Source organism: Schistocerca piceifrons, chromosome 1, assembly GCF_021461385.2.
Source record: "Schistocerca piceifrons isolate TAMUIC-IGC-003096 chromosome 1, iqSchPice1.1, whole genome shotgun sequence".
NCBI lineage: Eukaryota > Metazoa > Arthropoda > Insecta > Orthoptera > Acrididae > Schistocerca > Schistocerca piceifrons.
The window spans coordinates 855,237,755-855,261,161 of record NC_060138.1 but is presented as its reverse complement, the minus strand read 5'-3'; the positions used below and the strand labels follow the sequence as shown (position 1 = coordinate 855,261,161).

Genomic DNA, 23,407 nt, shown 5'->3' with positions numbered 1-23,407 from the left:
TATGACAATGCTGTGTTTACTAATCCCTGTATCCGTTTTGATGCTTGTTATTAACTTTGGGTTAATTACTGCTAAGAGATCAAGTGTGTTTTCACAACCATGTACTATACACTCGGGATCATGAATTAACTGCTCGAAATAATTTTCAGTGGTAGAGATATGAATAGACATACAATAAATGATGTTCTCTGTTGACAATTCTCTACAGCTGTGGCAAAACTTAAATTCCACCTTGCAAAACTGACACATACTCAAGATATCACCTGGTATCATTCTTTTAGTACCTACCAACAAGTGCAGAAATGGATGAGCAATGAAAAGATTCCATCTGTTTGGGGCTGAATGCTAACAAGAGGATGAGTGATTCCCATAACAACAATTAAAAGCAACCACGATACAAAACCTGAGTTTATGCCATTTTTACATGGTCTGAAGGCTCCTATAAATGATTAAACGGTTTCTCAAACATCACTAGTTTCTTAAATTAACTGACAGTGTGTGGCTCTGTTTGATGTAGATATAGATGTAGATTGTTTGTCAAATATAGACGATGTTTTTGGTGTCTTTGAGAGAAATTTTGATTCAAGGTTGATTTGACAAGGTGTTGGACATTCTTTGTGTTGATGTATTGCCAACCATTTTTATGATCAAGAGATTATAGAGGTGAAAACAAAAGAGCACAGGCAGTTACCAAAATGGTAAAGAGGTTGCTTAATCAGTAATCAATACAGCATGCACAACATAAAAGTGGGAGTGCAATAAAATTTAAAAAAAAATCAAAGTTCTCCATTTCTTCCATGCATCATGCACACACTGTTGCAGTGTGGTAATGAATTTTCACTAGATTTTCATGTTTATATTTACCTCTCAATTTCAACCATTCCCTGGACCAGAATCTTATTTCCTTTTTCTTCCTTATACAGTGCTAAAGTCAATGCGAGAAATGCTTTGTCTGCGTTGGTAGCCATTCCCACTAGGGTCAAAATACATAACAGCTGCTTCAAAAGTGAGGGTAAATTTGACAGACTTTATTGGTACATTGGTATGCTTGTTTGACAAACCTGCAGATAGGAGACAAAAAATTTGATAAACATGTTTGATCATGTGCAGGGGCTTTTAGCTGAACTGAGCATGTAATTGAGGGCAGGGACAGGGGTGGTTGTTGTTGTTATTGTTGTTGTTGTTGTTAAACACTGATGTTTAGAGGCACCTGCTGTGGCGCAGTCATATACGTCAGTGCTTAGGAAGTGGTGAGATATGTTTCAGTGGTTGCTGCTGCTGCCATACCGAACATGTTCTGACACTCAAAATCATGACAAAGGCCTTCCTGGCCAAAAGCTTTATTTGTGACACTTTGTGTTGCGCCTGTCTGTGACTCAGCATCTCCGCTATATGGTGAGTACATCTGCATCTGCATCTACATGGTTACTCTGCAATTCACACTTAAGTGCCTGGCAGAGGGTTCATCGAACCATTTTCATACTACTTCTCTATCATTCCACTCTCGAATGGCGTGTGGGGAAAAAGGAACACCTAAATCTTTCCGTTTGAGCTCTGATTTCTCTTATTTTATTATGATGATCATTTCTCCCTATGTAGGTGGGTGTCAACAAAATATTTTCACATTCGGAAGAGAAAGTCAGTGATTGAAATTTTGTAAATAGATCTTGCCGCAAAGAAAACCGCCTTTATTTCAGTGACTGCCACCCAATAACACGAAACGAGTTGCCCGTCTTTGCACTTTTTCGACGTCCTCCGTCAATCCTACCTGGTAAGGATCCCACACTGTGCAGCAATATTTCAGCAGACGATGGACAAATGTGATGCAGGCTGTCTCCTTAGTGGGTTTGTCACATCTTCTAAGTATTCTGCCAACAAGGTGCAGTCTTTGTTTCGACTTCCCCACAATATTATCTGTGTGTTCTTTCCAATTTAAGTTACTCGTAATTGTAATTCCTGGGTATTTAGTCGAATTGACAGCCCTTAGATTTGTGTGATTTATCGTATACCCAAAATTTATCTGTTTTCTTTTAGTACCCATGTGGATCGCCTCACACTTTTCTTTGTTTAGTGCCAATTGCCACTTTTCGCACCATACAGAAATTCTTTCTAGATCATTTTGTAATTGGAATTGATCGTCTGATGATTTTACTAGATGGTAAATAACAGCATCATCTGCAAGCAATCTAAGGGGGCTGCTCATATTATCACCTAGATCGTTTAAGTAAATCAGGAACAGCAGAGGGCCTATGGCACTACCTTGCGGAACACCAGATATCACTTCTGTTCTACTTGTTGATTTTCTGCCTATCACTATGAACTGTGACCTCTCTGAGAGGAAATCATGAATCTAGTCACACAACTGAGATGATACTCCATATGCACGCAATTTGATTAATAGTTGCTTGTGTGGAACGGTATCAAAAAAAGACTTCTGGAAATCTAGGAATGTGGAATCAATCTGAGAACCTTTGTCGACAGCGCTCATTACTTCATGGTAAGAAAGAGCTAGCTGTGTTGCACAAGAAAAATATTTTTTGTATCCGTGTTGGTTGTGTATCAATAAGTAATTTTCTTCAAGGTGATTCATAATGTTAGAGTACAGTATATGCTCCAAAATCCTACTGGAAATTGAGGTCAGTGATATGGGTCTGTAATTCAGTGGGTTACTCCTATTTCCTTTCTTGAATATTGGTGTGACCTGAGCTACTTTCCAGTCCTTAGGAACAGAGCTTTCGTCAAGTGAGTGGTTTTATATGACTGCTAAGAAAGGCGCTATTGTGTCTGCATACTCTGAAAGGAATCTGATTGGTATGCCATCTCGATTGGAAGACTTACCTTCCTTAAGTGATTTGAGTTGTTTCACAACACCTAAGATATCTACTACTTTTATGTCACTCAAGCTAACGGCTGTTCTGGTTTCAGATTCTGGAATATTTACTTCATCTTCTTTCGTGAAGGAATTTATGGAAAACTATTTAGTAACTCCACTTTAGTGGCACCATCATTGGTAACATTTCCGTCGCTATCGTGCACTGATGGTATTGACTGTTTTTTGCCACTGGTGTACTTTACATATGACCAGAATCTCTTTGGGGTTCTCTACCATATTCTGAGACAATGTTTCATTGTGGAAACTATTAAAAGCATCTCGCATTGATGTATGCACTAAATTTCAAGCTTTGGTGAAACTTAGCCAGTCTTGGGGATTTTGGGTTCTTCTGAATTTGGCATGTTTTTTTTGTTGCTTCTGCAACAGTGTTCTGACGTGTTTTGTGTACCATGGTGGATCAGACCCGTCTCTTATTAACTTATGCGGTATGAATCTATCTATTGCTGTCAATACTGTATCCTTGAATTTGAACCATATCTGGTCTACATTTACATAATTAGCTTGGAAGGAATGGAGACTCTCTCTTAGGAAGGCATCACGTGAATTTTTATATGCTGTTATATTTTGCATGTATTTTTAGTAGTTTTGGTTGATATGGTTTTGAGCCTTGCTACAATGACCTTGTGTTCACTAATCCCTGTATCTGTCATGACACTCTCTATTAGATCAGGATTATTTGTGGCTAAGAGGTCAAGTGTGTTTTCACAACCATTTACAATTCGTGTGGGCTCATGAACTTTCATTTTCATAATATTGTTACATTCGATCATGGGGTTTCCATTGTTTAATATTTTGTTTAACTGTATAGACTATATAATGTTCTCAGCTTTCAAAATGTAATTGTATTTTCATTGTGTTTGGTGTTATTATTTTGACCTGTTACACAGTTTGAGTGAATGAGGGAATGAATGAGACGTGTATGTGAAATAGAAATTATGAGTAACGAAGTGTGAGTGAGTGTGAGAATCTGATACACATGGGGAAAAATGTGAATTGTAAAGCAGCCAGTTTTCAGTATTTTAGAAAAGTAAAACTTACTTCCATCCATCAGATTATTAAAGATGGGATAAATTTGTTTTTCTTTGCTTTTTGGGAGTATATTTTTATGGAATTTTATCTAAATGTACTATGTAATGGGAATTGGTCGAATCAGGGAGAGTACTGGGTATATGAATCAAAATAGAAAAATGTTGTGGTGTTTGACCAATCAGAGAAGAGGTCTTTCATGCACTCTGGTACGGGAAGACAAATTTCACATGTGAGGTGGGAGGCATCGATGCTTAGCTCTGGTGATAATAGGCCATGTCGCCTGGAGCTCCATGTAATTTTGTTAAATATGAGTAATAGTGAATTTCTGAAAATTGTGTTGTAACAGAAAAGATTGAATGTAGGTGACATTTGGGATATTTCTTACTTTTTTTGTGAGAAGTGAAGCTTTCTTCCAGAGGGTAGCAATTCCGCATTGAGTGCTGTATAGTCAGTGAACTTTGTAATTCCCAATGTGACATTTTGCATAGTATTTGAGTGAGTATTCAGAAACTGTTAACCACCATGTGTATTTAAAGACTGTTTATTGACCAACGAAAAGTGCTGTTTGTTCAGTATCAGGTCCAAGTAGGAACCTTAAACTGGCTACTAGAGAGATTATGCTGTACTTGTGACATATTTAGTACAAGCTGTGTTCACTTTATTTATTTATTTATTTTTCATTTCTGCAACTTGATACTGTGAAGGACTTGGTAGCAAATATGTATACAGAAAAATGGCACTATAGAAAAGAAGTTTTCCACTTTCTTCATTTAGTAGTTACAGCCATACCTGGTAAATTTAACTAATTATCCACTTTGTTAACACTGTATTGCTGTTGATTTTTTATAGCTTTTCTCAGCTGAAGAACATTATACATCAGTGGAGGGTAAGCCATATTGTTTTAAGATTTGACTAAAGTTGAGTGCTATCTAAGTGAATGGAAAGGCAGAACAATAAACCACACCACCACACTATGGCCATGCTCTTAGAAGTGTTGCACAGTTCAAATTATAGTGCTAAAACGTGCACTTCTTCCATTTTTCCAAGTTGTACAACTAGAATTATAATGCTAAAACTTGCACTTTATGCTCTCCTCTCTCTCTCTCTCTCTCTCTCTCTCTCTCTCTCTCTCTCTCTCTCTTCTCTCTTCTCTCTTCTCCCTTCTCCCTTCTCTCGCTTGCGCCTCTCACAAGTAAGTTAACACACATTCCTTGAGGTCAAAAAGCTTTGATTTATACACTATAGTCACCTTAAACAAATCTGAATGTTTTGTAAGGTCGTAAGGTCTAATGTACCTGCTGACGGGACTAACATGAGTAGGTTCAGTTTGTTGACTCACTATCTCCATATGACTGCAACAAGTGTAAGTGAATAAGCTGAAATTTTTGAATTTAGTTTTTTATGTTATATTTGCTGTTTTTTTAGTAATTTCTTAAATCAAGCTTGTTTATTTACACTAATAATAAATCTTCAATTTTTTGTTCTGATTCATTTCAGGTCCTTCCATACATTGACGGGTTTAATCATGTTGCTAAAATTGCAGCTGAAGCAGATGTGGAGAACAATCTTGTTAAGGCATGTGTTCAAAATTTGGTGTAAGTAACTTTGTTCAGAGTTCTGAATCATCACGGGACTTGGAACATTTTGTTGGAGAATGATATACAGGAAATGAAATTAGAAATAATGCATCACTTATGAAGACTTTGCAGATGGTCCTTATAATAAAATGATACTGTATTTACTGCCTCTTCCTTGTCTCATTGAACTTGCAGCTCCAACATTTAAGACCTGTAACCTTAATGCCTTCCAGTCCAAGAGTTACTCGCAAAACTGAGAATTGAGTACTGTATGGTGGTAATGGTGATGATTACATAAAACAGGCACTGATGACTTAATGGTTTTGCAGTAAGGAGTACCTCACAGGTTTTTCAAACTGTGGTATCTTTGTGTAGATCTATATTATGGTAACCACTGTCTTGTTGTTACACTCACGTTCTGAAATACTAGTTCATTGTTATCCTTGGCACATGTTAGACTTAGATTGCGTGGAGTGGAGAAACATTCTTGTCATAAGGACCAATTAGGTAATTGCATTTGGTTATTGCTTTATTTGTTTATCTCAGATAGTAACCAATTACATAATGTAGTGCTAATGTGGAAATCTTTATCAGTACTGCAAACATTCAAGGAAGATAGTTTGTTAATGTGTAAATAGTTTTAGCACATATTTGAAAAAACTGTAAGATACTTTATGCTCTGTGTAAAAAAAAAATATGTTGCAGAATTATTCAAATCGTGTATCTCTGACAGGAGACAGTGTGGCATCCCAAAAAGCTCCATCTCAGGGCCCTTATTTTTCTTGAGTGTGTTAAAGACCTATCATCAGTAATATTACCACACACAAAGTTTGTTTTGTTTGCAGATGGCACACTCATTTCAATAAATAACAAATCAAGTATTCTGTAAAACTATCAGTTCATGAAATTTGTAACTAACCTTTGTAAAGACACAATTTATGCATTTCAGAACTTATGAAGTGTAACATACATCTAAAATATGACTACAGACATGTAGAAGACACTGACAGTGTTAAATTCTTCAGTTAGAATTTCACAATAAATTAAATTGATAGGAGTGTACAACAGATTTGTTGTAGACTTAAACAATTTTTTTCCTTTTCCCTATTTCTTTTCTTTTTTTAAATTGAGATGTTGTTAGACATAGATGACATATAAGTAAAAATACTAGCATACTTCAGTTACTTTCATTTGGTAATGTCATGCAGGTTCATATTTTGGGGTGACTCATCAATTCATGTCAAAGTTTTAAAACTCCAAAAGTATATGAATTCAAGTATTTTCTGTAGAGACCTGTTCTAGGAACTGGGGATGCTAGTTACTGCTTACCAGTAAATTAATTTATTCAGTTTAAGATCAACCTAAAGGATTTATTGCTGGATAACATGTTCTACATCTTTGAGGATTCCTTCACTGTGGATCTAGGGAACAGGAAGTATATCTAACCCACTCTATTCATAGAACTGAATAAAAGTTTGAGAAGCAATAGCTGTATTTACTGTGTGTGAAAAGGCTCATCAATGGAATGTTTGTGGAGATACAGGCTTTGCAGAGGCTTCTCTTGAGTAGTCTTGGAGCCCCCCCCTCCCCAGTATACTTCCTCATTAATGCTTTTTCTTACTAATCACTTTCAATTATACTGAGGTTTACAAATCCACAGTAAAAACCACACAGATAATTTTCATGTACACTTTTCTTTGTTTGGTTGTGTTCTAAGTTTATTTTTATATTCTTGTGGAAACATTGCAGAGGGCTTCAGTACACCTCCATCACACATAAAATATAATCTGAGGATTCCTGCAAATTTAAATAATTAAGTGAAGAAGGAATGAAGTACATTTCTTGTTAGTAGCAGCTACATTTTGTCTGATGATTATGATTCCATGACAGAAGATTCCTGTTAACCGCATTACAGTTGGAACTTGCTTAGTAAATTGTTAATCATCCCTCCCTTCTCTGAGATACATAGGAGAACATAAATTTTGGGAGGTGGTGGGGTAGAGGGACTGTCGCAGACTGCACTCAGTTATTTTACTTTTGTGTATGTGATTACTGGTGTTGGTTTATGTCCAGCTTATATGCATTGATGGTGCGAATGAAACTTTTTTTCCAGATATTATGGTGTTGTTACATTAGTACCAATATTCCAGTATTCAAATGTCTATGCAGCAACACCAAAATTGAAGTTATTGGCTGAAGATGCAGATCTTCAGGAAAGATGCCTCAAGTTTGTATCACGATCAGGTAACAAGCTTTCTTGTTAGACATTATTTTTGTTGTGTAAAGTATAGTAACTAGCATGTTGAAAGTATGTTTTTCAGTATCATGAAGCTTTTTTTTGACAGTAAGGCAGCTGCCACTCTTCAGAGATGTCTTTAGGATGTATGCAGGTATGAATGTGGGGACAACCATTAGAGACTTGTGCATTCGCTTCGGCCCACATCCTCGCCAAATAAATGAGAGGAAGCTTGTCCAATTCGGAGTCCTGGAAGGTCTTATCAGAAGAATACACAAGGTATATGCAACTATCATTTCACTGTACCTATGTTGTTAATATGCTCCATTACATTACATGATTTCTGTTCCACATGTCCTGGGTTGAGGAGTCTTTGGGTATTGGAAAGAAGTCAAAGATGTAGAATTTATGTTAAGTGCAATACAGACACAGCATGTTACTTGATGAAATATTGTATTATCATAGCACTATTATTGACTATAATCCAATACATTAATTTTAAGGATTGCTGTGAAGGTACCCTTCAATGGGGTGTAAGGAACTGTTCTAAAGAGAGTATTTTATGTAAAACCTAAATTCCACTCTGTTATGCACAAGACATTTAATATACTCGTGCAAGTTGCTTCGTAGTAATGTTCAAACCCTTGAAATGTTTGTAGAGGTTGTTGTTGGTGGTTCTAGTGTTAAAAGCATTATTTTCACTCATTTTGCAAAAGCATATGACAAGAGTCATTATAACATTAAAATCAAAAACATCCTCTATGAAGATTTCAGTATTTGAGCAAGGGTAACACAATACCTTCATAAGACATGAAATATGGACTTTTGAATCAAATGTGATGAGTGAATATGAAAAACTATCTTTGCAGACCCGTACAACAATGTTGGATAGGACCGAAGGACTGAAAGATGTTGTTGTTGTTGTTGTTGTTGTTGTTGTGGTCTTCAGTCCAGAGACTGGTTTGATGCAGCTTTCCATGCTACTCTAACCTGTGCAAGCTTCATCTCCCAGTACCTTCTGAATCTGTGGTCTACCCATCTAATCTTCAGCATTCTTCTGTAGCACCACATTTCAAAAGCTTCTATTCTCTTCTTGTCCAAACTATTTATCGTACACATTTCACTTCCATACATGGCTACACTCCATACATATACTTTCATAAACGACTTCCTGACACTTAACTCTGTACTAGATGTTAACAAATTTCTCTTCTTCAGCAACGCTTTCCTTGCCGTTGCCAGTCTACATTTTATATCTTCTCTACTTCGACCATCATCAGTTATTTTGCTCCCCAAATAGCAGAACTCATTTACTACTTTAAGCGTCTCATTTCCTAATCCAATTCCCGCAGCATCACCCGATTTAATTAGACTACATTCCATTATTCTCGTTTTGCATTTGTTGATGTTCATCTTATATCCCCCTTTCACGACACTTTCACGACACTGTCCATTCCATTCAGCTGCTCTTCCAGGTTCTTTGCTGTCTCTGACAGGATTACAATGTCATCGGTGAACCTCAAAGTTTTTATTTCTTCTCCATGGATTTTAATTCCTACTCCAAATTTTTCTTTTGTTTACTTTACTTCTTGCTCAATATACAGATTGAATAACATCAGGAATAGGCTACAACCCTGTCTCACTCCCTTCCCAGTCACTGCTTCCCTTTCATGTCCCTCGACTCTTATAACTGTCATCTGGTTTCTGTACAAATTGTAAATAGCCTTTCGCTCCCTGTATTTTACCCCTGCCACCTTCAGAATTTGAAAGAGAGTATTCCAGTCAACATTCTCAAAAGCTTTCTCGAAGTGTACAAACGCTAGAAACGTAGGTTTGCCTTTCCTTAATCTATTTTCTAAGAGACGTCGTAGGGTCTGTATTGCCTCACATGTTCCAACATATCTATAGAGTCCAAACTGATCTTCCCCGAGGTCGGCTTCTACCAGTTTTTCCATTCCTCTGTAACGAATTTGCGTTAGTAATTGCAGCCATGTCTTACTAAACTGATAGCTCGGTGATTTTCACATCTGTCAACACCAGCTTTCTTTGGGATTGGAATTATTATATTCTTCTTGAAGTCTGAGGGTATTTCACCTGTTTCATACGTCTTGCTCACTAGACGGTAGAGTTTTGTTTGGCCTGGCTCTCCCAAGGCTGTCAGTAGTTCTAATGGAATGTTGTCTGCTCCCAGGGCCTTGTTTCAACTTAGGTCCTTCAGTGCTCTGTCAAATTCTTCACACAGTATCATATCTCCTATTTCATCTTTATCTACATTCTCTTCCATTTCCATAATATTGTTCTCAAGAACCTCTATATATTCCTTCCACCTTTCTGCTTTCCCTTCTTTGCTTAGAACTGGGTTTCCATCTGAGCTCTTGATAGTCATGCAAGTGGTTCTCTATTCTCCAAAGGTCTCTTTAATTTACCTGTAGGCAGTATATATCTTACCCCTAGTGAGATAAGCCTCTACATCCTTACATTTGTCCTCTAGTCATCCCTGCTTAGCCATTTTGCACTTCCTGTCGATCTAATTTTTAGATGTTTGTATTCCTTTTCGCCTGCTTCATTTACTGCATTTTTGTATTCTCTCCTTTCATCAATTAAATTCAATATCTCTTCTGTTACCCAAGGATTTCTATTAGCCCTTGTCTTTTTACGTACTTTATACTTTGCTCCATTCACTATTTCACCTCTCAAAGCTACCTATTCTTCTTCTACTGTATTTCTTTCCCCCATTCTTGTCAATCATTCCCTAATGCTCTCCCTGAAACTGTCTACAATCTCTAATTCTTTCAGTTTATCCAGGTCCCATCTCCTCAAATGCCCACCTTTCTGCAGTTTCTTCAGTTTTAATCTGCAGTTCATAACCAATAGATTGTGGTCAGAGTCCACATCTCCCCCTAGAAATGTTTTACAATTTAAAACCTGGTTCCTGAATCTCTGGCTTACCACTACATAATCTATCTGAGACCTTCCAGTATCTCCAGGCTTCTTCTATGTATACAACCTTCTTTTATGATTCTTGAACCAAGTGTTAGATAAGATTAAGTCATGCTCTGTGCAAAATTCTACCAGGCGGCTTCCTCTTTCATTCCTTACTCCCATTCCATATTCACCTACTATGTTTCCTTCTCTTTCTTTCCTACTATCGAGTTCCAGTCACCCATGACTATTAAATTTTTGTCTCCCTTCACTATCTGAATAATTTCTGTTATCTCATCATACATTGCATCAATCTCTTCGTCATCTGCAGAGCTAGTTGACGTATAAACTTGTACTACTGTAGTAGGCATTGGCTTCATGTCTGTCTTGGCCATAATAATACGTTCACTATGCTGTTTGTAGTAGCTTACCCACATTCCTGTTTTCCTATTCACTATTAAACTACTCCTGCATTACCCCTATTTGATTTTGTATTTATAACCCTGTGTTCACCTGACCAGGAGTCTTGTTCCTCGTGCCACCGAACTTCACTAATTCCCACTATATCTAACTTTAACCTATCCATTTCCCTTTGTAAATTTTCTAACCTTCCTGCCCAATTAAGGAATCTGACATTCCACACTCCGATCTGTAGAACGCCATTTTTCTTTCTCCTGATAACGACGTCCTCCTGACTAGTCCCCGCCTGGAGATCTGAATGGGGGACTATTTTACCTCCGGAGTATTTTACCCAAGAGTATGCTATCATCATTTAACCATACAGTAAAGCTGCATGCCCTTGGGAAAAATTACGGCTGTCGTTTCCCCTTGATTTCAGCCGTTCGTAGTATCGGCACAGCAAGGCCATTTTGGTTAGTGTTATAAGGCCAGATCAGTCAACAGTCAATCATCCAGACTTTTACCCTTGCAAGTACTGAAAATTCTGCTGCTCCTCTTCAGGAACCACATGTTTGTCTGGCCTCTCAACAGATACCCCTCCGTTGTGGTTGCACCTACGGTACGGCTATCTGTATCACTGAGGCACACAAGCCTCTCCACAAATGGCATGGTCTATGGTTCATGGGGGGAGGGGGGGGGGGCTGAAAGATATACTTACAATATTTTAAGTTGGTCAAAAGTGAGATTCTTTTTCCACTTTGTGTAATGTCTCATGTCACTGTATATACTATTTAATGTTTTTAATAAATATCATGACAAAAAATTGGGCAGAATGAAATACTAGTGAGTTCTGATCTGTTGCAAGTGTTATAAAAAGGATCAGTGGATTACTGATATCATGTGAGACAGTTACATTCCCTTTGAATGATACAATCATGTAAACTGCTGCATCACAGAAAAAATATTAAAGTATTTTCCTAATTCCTAAAATGCTGACATAAAATACTCACACATTGATGGGCAACACTTGTGGCAACATTCCTACAGTCAACTGCTTCAATGTCCCCCCCCCCCTCCCCCCCCCCCCCCCCAAAAAAAAAAATAAGTAAAGAAATAAATTGTTTCTAGAAATGGCGGTTACAAATTTATCACTGTAGATAAAATTGAAACAAAGGAGGTACTTAAGTTCAAATTGATTAATGCACTACGCCTCCACATATCTTCCTCAAAATAGCCATGAGTCTACAGATGATGACCAAGGAGTTGCACAGATATACTGAGCTTGCCTTTTTGCCTGAAACTGCAAGGAAAAGATAAGCCTTTGTTGGATTACTTTTGCAAATCAACGTGTAGGACTTCCTCGTACCTGTTCTGTGTGATATATTCATTGCAATTACCAAGATGTGCTTATAATGGAATCTCAAAACTTTTTACCTACATGATTAATAGCAGCTGATCTAAAAGTGAATGTTGTGAAACCATTTGTAAAAAGTGAACTAAGGAAGATATCTCAAGCTATAGAATCAATATCACTAATTCCCACCTTTAGTTAAATATTGGAGACTATAATCCTGTCTCAATTTAGTGCCTTTTTTTACAAAACTCAAACTCCTTATAGATCCTCAGTATGTATTTAGAAAAGGGCTAAGCACAACTACAGCAGTTCTTCCATGAAGTCTACTGTCTGTTGGATCACAGAACACAGATTGCAGATATATTTTCAGACATGACAAGAACATTAAATGCATTAAACAACGGGTCGTCACTTGTAAAAATAAAAAATAAAAAAATAAAATAAAACAAGTCATATTGTGTCAGGGATCCATCAGGCATCTTATAGCAGCATACGTGTTGAATCATATGCAGTGCATTAAACTGACACACAAATTTGATGAAAAAATTATAATCTTTCAATCCACCAGTGAAACAGTAATACAAAGTGTACATCAGGGCTAAGTCTGTGGTCCATTTCTCTTCCTCATATACAGTGTGTCCCTGGTAAGAGTTGTCAGGTAGCTGGAGTCAGCACAAACAAATACTGTTCATCATGTGTGTCATGTGATGCCAGTTGTTAACAGAAAGTGTTGGTTTGTTATCTTTTAAAACAAAATTATTTTTAAAGCAGAATTTATATGCTCATTCCATAGAGTCATCCCAAATCAGTTGAGTGCAATATTCATTTTATCAAGGTATATGACAGGAATAGTGAAACATGAAGAATAACCAGTAGTCCAGGAATGATTGAGAGGTGCTGTTGCATAGATGTAGCAGTCAGTGCAAGCCTGGGTGATGCTGTTGTTGCTGGATTACTGGTTATTCTTCATGTTTTAGTGTCCCTGTTAATACATTTTCATAAAAAAGTATTGCAATAAACTAATTTTAGACAGCTCTATCAAACCCGCACATAAAATTCCACTTTAAAAATAACAGAAAAGAAACTGATGCTTTGTGTCAACACTGGGATTAGAGGAAAGATGTATGAGCAGCATTTGTTTGGGCAACTCCAGCTATACAATGCAAAAATTTAATCACAAATATCTGCCGAAAAACCGGAGAAAAAGAGCCTGATGTCCCTTAGGAGGGACATCTGTTATGTCAACAAATTGCACAACCCATTAACTCCCATATTACAAGCTGAGCAATCTTATTCCATTGTAGAGAACATAAGGAGCTAGAATCTTTTGCTATTAGTGGGATAACAGAATTAATCAAGTACTTCAAAGATCAGTGCTTCAAGGTGAATGTCAACAAATCTCAATTACTGGCTTTTAAAATGGGCAGTTCTTACCAGATGAATGTAAGTAATGTATGTAATGCCTGGACAAAAGAAACTGGGAGTGTACTGTTGCCCCTTGTTTTGTTGCAGCTGATGATCCAACTAAAAAATGCATCATCTTCTTTTGCAAACCTTGCTGTAAGACTCTGACAAACTTTGAAAATTCTCAGTTTGTGATTTCGGCAAACAACGCACATCGAACGCTATTACAGAACTGTAGATCATTTGTGATGATGGCTTGACAGCTCCCATAACTTATTCTGACCATTCTGTAATTTATGATGCTATTGCTTGTCGATTACCTTCAAGAATGCCTCAAACTGCACAAAAGTTTTTGTCTGTAATGCTGGCTCAATGATGGTGATCATATTGCTGATTTACCATACAGCCTCATCCTTCCTTGAACTCTTTATGCTAGGCAAACACACATGTCCTTGACTGTGTTTGATAACCAAGCAATGCAGCCAATCTCTGGAAAATTTTCATTGCTTGAACACCTTCACGATCAAGAAATGTAATTATGAGTTGCACAGTGTAGGGGTGCGCCTGCTGCTCTGACATTGTGAGTGTTACTGACAATGCTGTGGGAAGTATGTGACAGCTGGCTCTTCCCACTCCCAGCAGCTCCACCCAACAATACTAGAAGTGTGGGTCCGGTCCTACCAACTGTTGACGCCCAGTAACAAAAATTACATTTGTATTTGATTCACCTTCATAATTTTATTGATGCTTACAGTGATTGTGTTACTTTTCTACATAGTTACCATGTTGTTTCAAGAATTACTGGTAATGTGACAAAACTTTAGTCTTGTGCTTGTAACCAGCTGTTCACCTGTGATGTGACTTCATCATTTGTGCTGAAGATACCCTTTGAGATTGGGGAACATTTGAAAATCACTTGGGACAAGACCTGGTGAATATGGAGGGCATGGGGACTCTTCCCAGTTGAATCTTTTGAGCTCTGCTTGGGTCATTTGAACTTTATGAGGCACAGTATTCTCACAAAAGAAGAGAACTTTAGGAGACAAAAGTCCAAAACATTTTCTTTTGATGGCAGCTCACAGATTTCTCAAGACATTGTAGTACCTCCCTCCTTTAATTGTGGTGTTGTGAGGCAGGTGGTGAATGAACAGAATCCCCTGACAGTTCCAAAAGATGGTTGTCATAATTTTACCCACTGAATGCATGACTTTTTTTAAGCTTTTTTCCGGGTTTCTTCCACACCATGCCCTGACATTTTCTCTCAGAGGTTGAGTGATGGACCTATGTCTCATCCCCAGTGACAGCCATTTGAAGAGCAGATCTCCCTCTCTCTGATGCATTCTGGCTGAATCTATTGATTGCTGCTTCTGGACATCACTCAACAGATGTGGCACACATCTTGCACAGATTTTGCGATAGCGATTATGGTCTGTTAGGATTTTTGTGATACATGAACATCCAGTTGCAGCCTGGGAAGGTAGCTACATTAGGATGGTGTCAATGGTAATGTGATGATCTTCCTCCACAGCACTGCCAATTGCAATAATGTCTTCATCACATGTTGCTGTAGTGGGCCTCCGTGTGCACTGTTCATAATGCACATCTTCGTGCCATTCCACGAATTGTACATGCCAGTGTCAAACCATTCGAATGGCCTTCCACATAGACAGAGGTTAACTCCCAATAGATATTGACAATGGATAGTTGTTTTGGTGTGGAAAAATGAATGGCAGAGCCCACCACACCACTCAAGTACACACACTGTGTACTGGTAACTCCGTGGTAGCTGGCTGTGTACTGGCAAGATACTGCACTATGCATAGTAATCCTTATTGGACAAACTCCCCATGTTAACCTAAGAATAACACTGAAGCACTCAAAATAGTAAAATGTGGAGCTCCAACAAAGCATATCCTGTGCCTGGGGTGGTTAACAACAAAGTAGAAGAGCAAACCAAAGATATTTACTAAACTCTGGATAAATGGGGTATAACCTGCAAAATTCAGGCACTTGATTATGAGTGCCAACTAGTAACAGAGTTCACTAAACAGAGCCTGTAGAAATCTAGAGAAATTGTTTAACCATGACCTCTTTTGCCATCATCACAATTTTAGTTTAGTCCTGAGGAGCTGTTTCAACTCGCTGATAGTTCAACTTCTGGTCCAGACATGGCAGCTTTCAAAGGATTCCCATTATGATTTAACAGAAAAGAAGTTGTTAATAAAATCTTATTTCTCTTGTAGAAGTTGTGTGCTTTATTATCTCTTATAGAAGTTGTTTGCATTATTAACAAAAACATATTTTATAAATTTTTAACATTTCTCAGGACTTTAGGCAAAATATTTTTTTAAGGTAAGGTTCAGAATTTTGTTTTAATGAATATTGTGATGGTTTTGATATGTTCCCATAATTTTCTCTTGGAATGAAACAGGAAATAGGGAAGATGGGGGGGAGATTATCACTTACGGCACGCACTATTTTCAAATTTCAAGATGTTTTAGGATTGCCTAGCAACAGTGTGGTTAAGTACAAATTTTGCACAGACTCTAAATTTTTGTTCAGTGGAACAGGATTAGCACTTGGGAGCAGCAGAATATTCCCTTCTGGAAAATTGCTTATAGCTAAGCTAGTATGTGTACACTACCTGATCAAAAGTATCCAGACACATATTAGCCGACGTTGATATGCGGTGTGTCTATCATCCACCTTATGCAGCATTCAGCTGCAGGGAACACTTTCAGTGAGGTGTCTGTATGTTTGTGGAGGAATGGCAGCCCATTCTTCCTCAGGATCCAAAATCAGAGATGGTGGTGATGTTGAAGTAGTAGTAGTAGTAGTAGTAGTAGTAGAGGGGTTTATGGGCGCACGACAGCAAGGTCTTCAGCGCCCATTCAGTATCATAGTGAGACGGGTGTCAAGAAAAAAACTCAGAACATTTACATAAAACGGAACCAAAAACACGGGGAACAATCATTGGAAAATATGTGCTCACCCACACCGAAGCGTGGGATGAAGCAGGGCGTCAGCAGTAAAACATGGACAACACAGGAAGAAAAAGGGAGAGGGAAGACTGAGGTCTGTGGAAAAATTGATCACCTCAAGTGTCACTTAGCATTGACTACAGAAATGTGTGGCTTATTATGAGCTATTTGACTGTTGTATCCATTTCTTTTTAGCTCTCTAACACACAGTCATTGAGACAGCTACTCCACCCCGCTATCCGAATGGTCAGCATGATGGACTGTCATCCTAAGGGGCCTGGATTCGATTCCTGGCTGGGTCAGGGATTTTCTCCACTCAAGGACTGGGTGTTGTGTTATCTTCATCATCATTTCATCCCCATCTGGTGTGCAGGTCGCCCACTGTGGCGTCGAATGTAGTAAGACCTGCACCAAGGCAGCCAGATCTGCCCAGTAAGGGGCGTACCGGCCAATGACGCCAAACGCTCATTTCCATTTCATTGTCCTAGCTGACAGCTGGTACCAGTTCAGACATCACCAGTGATTTATTTTACTAATTTCATGTGATGTTTTACAACTATCCAATGCAGTGCTTGACAGTCCCTGCTTATCAGTACATGAGATTTGCCTGGTCTTGGTTTAGCTGTGATTTGCATTTCCAGTTCAGTCATATCACCAAAAGTTGATGTGGGCAGAATGGTTGAAATGGCTGAAATGTCCCTTATATATTTGTTATTCAGGCGATGTCTAGTCCGTGTTCAAAGTCGCTGAGCTCTCATGACCGATACATTCTGCTGTTACTGTTTCTCTGCTGACAACATATTGCTCCCCATCTCCTTTTACACTGGCAGGTGTGCCTCTTGTGATGTCTAATGGTCAATTCCACATTACATAAGGGTGTCGGGGTTCTTTCAATCAGGTGGTGTACTGTAGGCATGGAAAGACATATCATTGTTGAGTCAACACTGTCCTCCTCCATCATAGTGTGAACTTTCTCCATTACTGCTTGTTCTATCCAAAGTTTAATTTTGGTAGGCAGGCCTAAACATTTATTAAAACATTTTTGCTATGTAGGTATGGACAGCTATCAAAATTGAATATTGTATGATGTATGGTAGTGTATGAAACGAACAATATAAGGTGTAAATTCTATTATCATGCTTCTCCATGTGCCAGTGCCCAAAATTTGTCACATATATTTTCTTTTGTAGGTTCCTTAATTTGGTTACTAATGTACCATTTTTCCTTATTTACAAGAACGGATTTTTAAAAATTATTTCCTTTCTTCATGCTCCACACCAACACACTGTATGTTGTGACAAATACCCTCAGTCTCCTTTCTAATCTCCCTGTTACTTTAATATGCCAAATAATAATTGCATACTTACTTTGGCAAATCTCGCTAGTATCTGGTGTAACTTGGTTGCAATTTTGAGTTTTATTACACATTGTAATATGCTTATTGTTAGAAAGATCCTCATTATCTCTACTATAAGAATAGAAACATGAAATAAATTTGCTATCCCTGCTGCGTACCTGTGACCTGAAGGGGCTACAGTTTCATTGTGTGTGAAGCTGGAAGTGCAGATTTCTTTCCCATTATTTGGGGCCTCACTATTTACATGTACAATTATACAGAAGACAAACTTTACCAATGGATATTTGGTATCTGTGCATAAATGACTATTGATGACTGGAAGAAAACATTTTCTGCAAGGAAGCAGGAGTAGAGATGGAGTCTAGAGTGGTTTAACAGTTGTGCCTTTTGGGAAATCCATAACTTCAAGTCAGCAGTACAGAATTGTATGAAATAAAGTGACCGACAACACTTAAAAAAGAAGAAACTTCAGAGGAAATGCAAGAGCTAGAGAGAACAGAGGAAAAAATTGAGAACAGTCTGACAATAAAACACCTTTCCCAAATTTTCACAATGGCAGACTGATTAACTGAGAAGATAAGTAAAAAGTTTGAAAACTGGAAATTAAAAATGCCACTGAGCTTCAGAATGTTTGCTTGAATCCACAAGATTCCATACCTTTTTCAAGCATTTCTTTCATTCACTGACTAATAATCTACCATTATATGTTTATAATGCAATATTTCTGCAATTCCTAACTGATGCAATTGTTTCATGTTACAGTTTCCAGTGCACATTTTGGCATCAGAGTGTTCAAGTTCTGCCTCCAGTTTATCACAGACTCGATCCCAGCAATACCAGCCATATCAACAACGGCAAGAGGAGCGACCTCAGCACATTCCAATGGTATTCACTGGTGTCTCGTGTGAAGATGAGATCTGTTGTTCTCTAGGCATTAGCACCCTGCAGCTGGAAGAAGAACTTGATCAGGATCCAGGGATTGCAGTCATTTGGAAGTAAACTTGGAATCCTAAGAAGCTATGAAAGTTTTGTGTTTAAGAATTTATTTCGAGTCTGTGCCAACAGTTGTTAAACAGCTTACACAGATGTTGAGCCACAGTCTTTAGTTCTTCAGGCTATCGTGAAATCCAGTTTTTGTTGATAATTATTTCCTCTTTGTTGCTTGCTTCTGTGGTAGTACTGTTACCACAGAAAGATCATACTGACATCAAATTTGTACATGAGAACAATGATTGCAATAATTAGAACGTAAATGTTGGAGAACTGAGGACATTAATTGTTGAGGTGTATACTTGGTTGGCCATCTCATGTCAGTACACTAACTCCAAAAAATTTGGCACATTCAGCTGTTGAGTTAGATGCTTCTATGAAGATTACTAACTGTTTACTGGATGAAATTAATATTACTAATGTGTGTGGCACAAATGAGAGCTGTCTTGAGTCAGTTGTTATGTATGGCAGCAAGCAAATTTCAGAAACTGAAAGGACTGATTTTTATGGCAGTTATCAAGGGTTTTTTTCCCCTTAAGACAGAGGGAATATTACAAGACATGTGTGACACTATTATTGTTCATATGACATAGTAGCATTAAAAATGATAAATTATTCAAAAGATGAGAAATCTGGAAAAAATAATTATTTACAATATGTTATAATAAAGTAGCAAGATAAAAGTTTCAGTGAAGGATCACAACGTATTTTGCTGTTGTCTTTGATCACTGTTGATGACTGTCATCTGACTTTTTGCCTTGCAGCTGTGTGTGCAGCATTGTATTATGTAACCGGTTTTGTTTACAGAGAATTCATATAGCCTCCTTTGACAAGGGAGGGTCAGCTCTGTATCATATTGTAGTTACTTTACAGATCAATGATTAGCTTGCAACAGAAGGTGACAATTTCTTAACTCGCTAATGGTTGGAACTAGTAATATGACATACTACATTAAAAGATTCATCTTCACTTACTACTATATATAAATTTTATTTGTGATTATGTTGCCTTCCACTTTGTCATATGTTTATTTGATTTTACATTGAAAGTAGCATATGCATTGAGACTGATCTTTTCTTTAAATGGTCAATTACACTTGGGAGTGCAACACAACAGCTATTTACATAAATAACTGACAAGACCTTGACCAAGAATTTTAATTTAATTTTAAGTTAACAATAATCAGTCAATTCAGTAGACATAATTGGAAATGAGCACATTTTTCAAACTTGTGTAATTTTGAATTGCCCATCTGTGACAAAACATGTCTTTATCGTAATATTTGCTTGTTTGCCATCCCAGGATGGATGTTACAGGTGTAAGTAATAAGCAATTTTATCAAATCAAAAAGCCTTGAATATTGTTGTTCTCTAATAGTGTGAGGCATTTTCAGTTATATTTTTAATTACTTGTAAATATGTGAATGGAATGGTGGAGCATAAATTTGAGCTGGAAAAAAAGTTGTAAATGCAGTTAATGACAAAGTTATCACTAGATGTGTGATAGGTTCTAAATAATGACATTTGGCTGCAATATTCAAGGACCAGATCATTTTCACGATATGATGATGTTTTTATGGGGTGTTATCTGGAGGAGGTTCCAGATTTTTAAACATATGTGCAATATTTTCGTGAGTAGCAATTTAATAAATGATGTATCTCTGAGCATAGTTTTATGGCTTAGATTATGTGTATGCTTTCATCATCATTTGTGACTGGTTTATTTAGTCATTACTGATGCCACACAGCACTGTTTTTATTGTTTCTACTCTGTCTAATGATACAGTAGAAGATACTAAAAAACTAACCTTATAAGTTAAATGAATTGTATTTCACATTTAGGTGGAATTATAAATACTTCTATGTGCTTTAAACAGAAGCATCTTGGAAAAACTGTTACCGAAAAATGCTATCTTGCAATGTACAAATAATATTCCATTAGAGTACAAATAATTATATATTGAGCTAGTCATGTTCTTATTTCTGTTGAAGGTGTATTTAGAGAGGCATCACAAGAAAACTGATGTTAGTAATGCTTGTCTTAGATACTTTGCTGTGGCTGTTCGCATATGCCACACAAGCTCAGAAATCTTTGAGTGAAAGTTAGTATGAGAAGAAAGAAATTTTGAGTCAGTGTAATATATATTTTACAAATAGATATAATCAATCTCAGTGAATATTTTCATAAACTATATTTTATATGATACAAATTCTTTACTACATGTACATATTTTTGTTGCATACTGTATTCATGTTATATGTTAAACAATATGTTGTTTACCTACCACATAAACAACATTGAATTATTGTGAGAGGAGGATGGCTTTAAATATTAGTGACATTAAAATACAATTACCATGTAAATAAATAAATACTGCTAGACCCATTAATTCATCAAATGTTTTATGAAAGAAAATGGAATCTGCTGAATGTCTTACCTTCAGCAATTTTGTTCCTGGATAACTATTCATTAAGCTTTGACTTGTATACTTTCATACTCATTTAACTGGTTTTTCATGTTTGTTTTGAAAGATTTTAAAAGTTGGACAGAGGTATTTTCATCCAAACAGTTTTAATGCAGAATGAGGATAATAAGAAAATATGGGTAACCATCAACATCTCAAGATGGAGTCTGCACCCAATAAAGAGATTGCAGAAACAGGGTAGTTACTCTCTTTTACATTTCATATTAGCAACTACCTCCACGAGTGTTCTCCCATGACTACCATAGCGGTTACAATGCGTGGTTTCTGCTTCCACATTATTACATTTCCAGTGCAGTTTGTGGTGATTTTTATTCATCTTCTACAGGCACTAAAGCAGGAGCTGCTGACGAAAATAGATCTTCAGCTTTAGAACCTAGTCCCAGTTATTTCTGCCCTATTGGTGACTGACAAGAAAGTGTTTTATTTTTGTCAGTAAATGAAAACATTCAGTACAGAACAACTTAAAGTGCATATATTTTTCAAGGTTGTTTTTTTTTTTTTTTTTTTTTTTTTTTGAAAACATAGATGGACTAAATCTAAAATAAAGAGACAAAACGATTTAAAACTGAAACATAAAGATTGCACAATGAACTATTAGCAGAAACTGAAAACACGGACCAAAAAAGAACTGCTACAGCTACCAACAAACCTCTCACATGAGAAATTTCATCATTTGTTAATTATTATATCCCAGTTTACTATAAAACTTCTTAATTTTTGTGGGTATTATCACAACAGCAAGGTGTATTGTGAAATATATGTTTTGAATATCAAATGGTCAACCTTTAAATTTTACGAAATAGATCAAGTTTGTAAACCTTTCAAGTTACGCTTTCTTGTAAACTAGTAGGTAAAAAAAATCGTGATATCTACTAGTAGTTACAAAACATTTTACTCAAAAATGTGCATATTTTGCCATTTTCATAATTCATCGATGTGTCCAGTTACCTTATTAAATTACATGAAGGATAATGCAGAGTGTGCAGTATTGGCAAAACTTTTTTACTGGGCAGCTTGTTCATTACGTGTCTAGTTCTAACTTCAAAATTTCATATTTCATTTACAACTGTCTTAGATGAGAAAGACTTAAGAGTGTTAAAAATAATTTACAATCGTAGCTGAAAAGAAATTTTTCTTAATGGCTTTTAAATGTACAGTACATGTTGAGATTTTTTAATCTACACAGGGGATGAGCTTTAATTATTGTTGAAATAATGTTTGTGTTTACTAATCATAGTTAATATTTTCATGTTATTACAATAATATTGTGTTGTTACCAGTTATGTTAGCAATATCATCTATTTTGGAATATTTTTATCATGTTTGCTCAATTTTTGTGTACCATATGTTTTGTATTCTAAATCAGTCATTGGCCATAAGAGAATGTGTTTTGTTTGCTGCTGTTGCAAATAGAGCTTCATACTCCAAAATTTGCATTTAAAACAATGTCAAGTCTGAACAAATAAACTGAATAAACTATCTTACACTTGTATATGTTCTATCATAAACCCTATGCAAATATTAAAATCTAATCTTGCTTGTCAAGTGCAACTAAATTCTTTGCCTGTTTTAAATGAATACCATTTGACTACATATTCACATTTTATGTATTTCTAGATTCATTTTTTCAGATAGTACCCATGACTTAAACATTTAGGTCTGTTATGCAATAGAATTCTCATCCTGGATTAGTGGCAGAGAACAACTGACTATTTACTATTTTTAGGTGCTAACATATTGGCAGTCAACAAATATATTCTTGCTATGGTCGAGGTGATAT

At 36.7% G+C, this 23,407-nt stretch overlaps 1 protein-coding gene across 2 annotated transcripts in view; it reads left to right on the top strand.

Annotated features, from left to right (window-relative positions):
• LOC124715699 (GATOR complex protein NPRL2-like) overlaps window positions 1–23,119 on the top strand; it is a 110,215-nt gene extending 87,096 nt beyond the window's left edge. For both annotated transcript variants that reach the window (XM_047243116.1, XM_047243115.1), the window contains 4 exons: window positions 5,420–5,517; window positions 7,613–7,743; window positions 7,845–8,014; window positions 18,915–23,119. In XM_047243116.1, the coding sequence (XP_047099072.1) occupies window positions 5,420–5,517; window positions 7,613–7,743; window positions 7,845–8,014; window positions 18,915–19,151 (636 nt within the window). In that variant the 3' untranslated portion in view covers window positions 19,152–23,119. The remainder of the gene's footprint in view (window positions 1–5,419; window positions 5,518–7,612; window positions 7,744–7,844; window positions 8,015–18,914) is intronic.
• Window positions 23,120–23,407: the final 288 nt, after the last annotated feature.